The sequence below is a fragment of the Octopus sinensis genome, linkage group LG2 (genome assembly GCF_006345805.1).
Source record: "Octopus sinensis linkage group LG2, ASM634580v1, whole genome shotgun sequence".
Lineage (NCBI taxonomy): Eukaryota > Metazoa > Mollusca > Cephalopoda > Octopoda > Octopodidae > Octopus > Octopus sinensis.
The window spans coordinates 87985517-87987605 of NC_042998.1; the positions used below are offsets into that span (position 1 = coordinate 87985517).

General features: G+C 34.8%; 1 protein-coding gene across 1 annotated transcript; it reads left to right on the plus strand.

Moving 5' to 3' along the window:
- The first annotated feature begins 685 nt into the window (after positions 1–685).
- Positions 686–1819, plus strand: LOC115225166 (histone-lysine N-methyltransferase SETMAR-like). Its single transcript, XM_029796117.1, has 2 exons — positions 686–1001; positions 1680–1819. The coding sequence occupies exons 1-2, from the start codon at positions 686–688 to the stop codon at positions 1817–1819; spliced, it is 456 nt and encodes a 151-aa protein (XP_029651977.1).
- The last annotated feature ends 270 nt before the right edge of the window (positions 1820–2089 follow it).

Consider the following 2089-nt stretch of genomic DNA (forward strand, 5'->3'; position numbering starts at 1 on the left):
TTAGGTTGAGAATCGGAGTTTCAGGGCGAACAGGGAGTAATTAAATTATTTTATCAGCAAGTCTACTGCTTATATGTAATATATCATGGTTACAGAGAAGTGAATCTTTGGGTAATGGAATTGAAATTTGTGCTGAAATTGGAGAGGCACGGAAGCTTGTAGACCATGCAATGTATAAATGGCATTATTTTGCTTCCAAAATGCTCACTTTTATGTCTTGCAGTGCTAGATAAATACCTTCCATTTATTGACGGTGGTCGACTTTCTTAGAGTATTTTCGATAATGTCATTTTCTTACATAAACGTAGCATATCTGCGATTGAACAATTTAAGGGATGCAAAATTGTGGACATTGTGGATTGGAGTAAGAAGATGTGTCTTTTAATCATTTGCTTAACAGTTTTTGATGGGTTAGAGGTAAAAAAAAAATAATAAACACCAAGAATATACTCAAACTATAATTTGCGTGAAGATGTTGGTGATGAAGATAATGTTGTTATTAGGTTATTCCGAAAATAATGGCCGCTCTAAGTGTTGTGTTTTGAAACGCAATTGTATGACAGTATTTTAATCATATCTGAGGTGAATTTCGACATACTTAATAATTGATGTATGTTCTTTGATAATTTTATACTTATTTCAGACAGAAAACATTCTTGAAACATAGGCACCCTTAGTTATGAACATGACAAAAAAGGACCTTCGCTTACTTTCCTTGCATGAGTTCAAACTTGGGTACAATGCCTTCCAAACTGCTGCCAATATCGACAGAGTATGGGGAGAGGAATCTACAAGTGATCGCACAGTACGAAGGTGGTTTCTGAGATTCCTTAGTGGTAATGTGAGCTTTGAAGATGAAGAAGGTAGAGGATGGTCATGCAGTCTCGACAATGAACAATTGAAAGCAATCGTTGAACATAACCCACGTCAAAGTGTCAGAGAAATGTCATCAGCATTTGGTGTCGGTATAGCAACAGTCTCACGCAATCTGCAGAAGATTGGTAAGGTGAAAAAGCTCGATAAATGGGTAAATCGGCCATTATTTTCGAAACAATCTATGTTCTTGTAAGAAGAACTCTTTGATTAGGTTATGATGAGTGGTCATAAGATAAGAAAACAAAATACTGATGAACAGATAAAGATTGGATTTGGAAATATGAAAGTCGTCAATAGTGTTTTGCAAAGTTGGTATGTCGATCAGGGATATTGTAAAGAAAGAGGATATTAATATAGAAGGGTTCTTGGTGGAAAACACTTCAACATCTGTTGCTACCAGTGTCGATATGAGATCAGAGCAAAACTAATCTAAAAGGAGAGTGGAAATGTGCACTTCTTGATGTATGGGATTGTAGCATGAAAAGCTTCTTTGTACCTAGAAGAACTTTCCAGTAACTACACAACCGTATCAGTGACTAGGTCACGAAAATTCTGATATCTCGCAAAATAAATTGAGGGTTAAAATGAAAGTGTGATTTTTAGTTTAGATAAATAATTCATTGTTATGCATATAATTATAATTTACAAATATACATATTCAGTGGATCATTTACAAGTAGCTCAACTAACCCCAAAGTAGATCTTTCTTATGCTCCCACTGCTCTTCTCTTATGTACTACGCTTCTTTTTCCCTTCTCTTTATATTTTACTACCTACACTCTATACTAAAATTATTATATTAGACTTAAGTTTCATCTTACCAAGCAATATTACGGAGCTAATACAGGCGAAACTTCGAAGTAAACTTACCAATGTTAATGAATATAATTTTGACGCACCAAACTTTCGAAGACGATTTATTTCAGGCGATAAAAATGTTTGATTTAATACCTGTAGCAGTCTGCTCCATAAAGACATTTAGCAGAAGATAGACATTTAGCAGTTAAAAAAAAAAGGGAATTCGTTTGTAAACTCTGACGAAAACAAAACTTTTTATGAGGTAAATAAGGATATATACCACTATCTCAGATTCGATCTTTACATACACACACACACACACACACACACACACACACACACACACACACACACACACGTACGTACACGTATGTATGTATGTATCTGTCTATGTATGTAACAGGTCACTCTAAGT

Coding starts and splice junctions, on each gene's coding strand:
- LOC115225166 (XM_029796117.1), top strand. CDS start 686: ATGACAAAAAAGGACCTTCGCTTACTTTCCTTGCATGAGTTCAAACTT. Junction 1,002..1,679: donor ACGCAATCTGCAGAAGATTG/GTAAGGTGAAAA, acceptor TTATTATATTAG/ACTTAAGTTTCATCTTACCA.